At 32.2% G+C, this 1,438-nt stretch overlaps 1 protein-coding gene across 1 annotated transcript; it reads right to left on the bottom strand.

Moving 5' to 3' along the window:
- Positions 1–977, bottom strand: LOC145578233 (putative 2' cyclic ADP-D-ribose synthase BdTIR). Its single transcript, XM_081635592.1, has 2 exons — positions 459–977; positions 1–136 (listed from the first exon to the last, which is right to left on the bottom strand). The coding sequence occupies exons 1-2, from the start codon at positions 953–955 to the stop codon at positions 1–3; spliced, it is 633 nt and encodes a 210-aa protein (XP_081491718.1). The 5' UTR covers positions 956–977.
- Positions 978–1,438: the final 461 nt, after the last annotated feature.

The following is a 1,438-nucleotide window of genomic DNA, read 5'->3' as shown; positions in this document are numbered from 1 at the left end:
TTAGTTAGAATTCTCGGCCAAATTTGCTTCATAATAATTGGTTATATTATGTTTAAAGTACTTCTCATCTTCTTCAGCTTCAACCAAATTTCCAAGAATTGTTTCTGTTGCATTTGTCAAAAACTCTGACCAGTCTCTGCAAAGAAAGATAAGCATAACTATTATTGTTAAATTTTCTATTTCAATTAGCTAGTCTATAAAATTACACTTTAATTTAATTTAGTCTTTTTTATTACGAGTATTTTTTTTTTGAACTAATTTAGTTCATTTTTATTATGGAGTATAATATATGCTCCGTTACTCTCAATTTCATCATTTTATCTTGTTATATATTCTAAACAATTATATCATACAAAAAATTTCTTAATATCATTCTAAATTACTAAACTAATTAAAAGCATATACCAATTATTACTATATATAGATAGTACTACAAATATAGAAATAATATAGCTTACCCATTTGAGGTATCAAATGTTAGACCAACGATGTTTTTAGCCTCTTCAACACTCCTATGAAACCTCTCAAGTTGCTTGGGAGAGCAAGTTCCATTATCCTTAACCCGAAGCTCCGACGGCTTCACATCACAAAATATGGGCACCACCTTCTTCTTGTACTCCATCATCAAGGCGAGTTCATGCAAACAAAAGTACGATTCACAATAACGTGGGGAAAAAACCGCTACCCCAACCCTACAATTCTTGATTGCCGGGTCAATCTTATCAAATAGCTTATCCCCGGGTTTCATACTCTTGCTATCTAAGAAAGGGTGGTACCCAAGACCTGAGAGATGCTGATACAGAAGACCGGCTATTGTCCTTTTTGTGTCAACCCCTCGATGGTTGATGAATATATCACATGGTGGTTTTGGGTTAGATGGAGGAATACCACGAATTAAGGGACGGAGGATTTGAGTTGATGAGGCTAGGCTTTTTGATATCATTGAGCGTTGCATGGCTAATTAGCTAGTGTTTCTTTGATTTCAAGGGTCTTTTATTTATTTTTTCTAAATATGGTACTAGCTTGTACTTTTTTTTCACCTTTTCAAAAGCTAAGTTGTACAATTTCAATTTGGTTTTATGAATTTTGTTTTCTATTGAGGATATGATGATTTTACGTATGAATTAATTATGTGGATGTGTGCATATGTATATATACACACACATAGGTAAGAATGTTGGTCCATTATTAATTACTTGCATTTTGATTTCTTGAATGAAAATTCAACAATATTTTCCAAGTGATGGTCGCATTTTAGGAAATTTTGACAAGAAATAAGTTTTAGAAGAGGAAAAACAAAAAATAAAAGGTTTGAAGATTTTGACTGTTTATGCAAGACCAAATTCGTAAGAGCGAGCAAAAAGAGTTTTGAGCTTTTGACTATATTTTAGGACCCTAATTGGGGATAGTTTTACTCCTTCAAACACGGATAATTATA

Source organism: Chenopodium album, chromosome 14, assembly GCF_948465745.1.
Source record: "Chenopodium album chromosome 14, dcCheAlbu1.1, whole genome shotgun sequence".
Taxonomy (NCBI): domain Eukaryota; kingdom Viridiplantae; phylum Streptophyta; class Magnoliopsida; order Caryophyllales; family Amaranthaceae; genus Chenopodium; species Chenopodium album.
The sequence above is the reverse complement of the archived record's forward strand: the minus strand, read 5'-3'. Positions and strand labels throughout refer to the sequence as shown.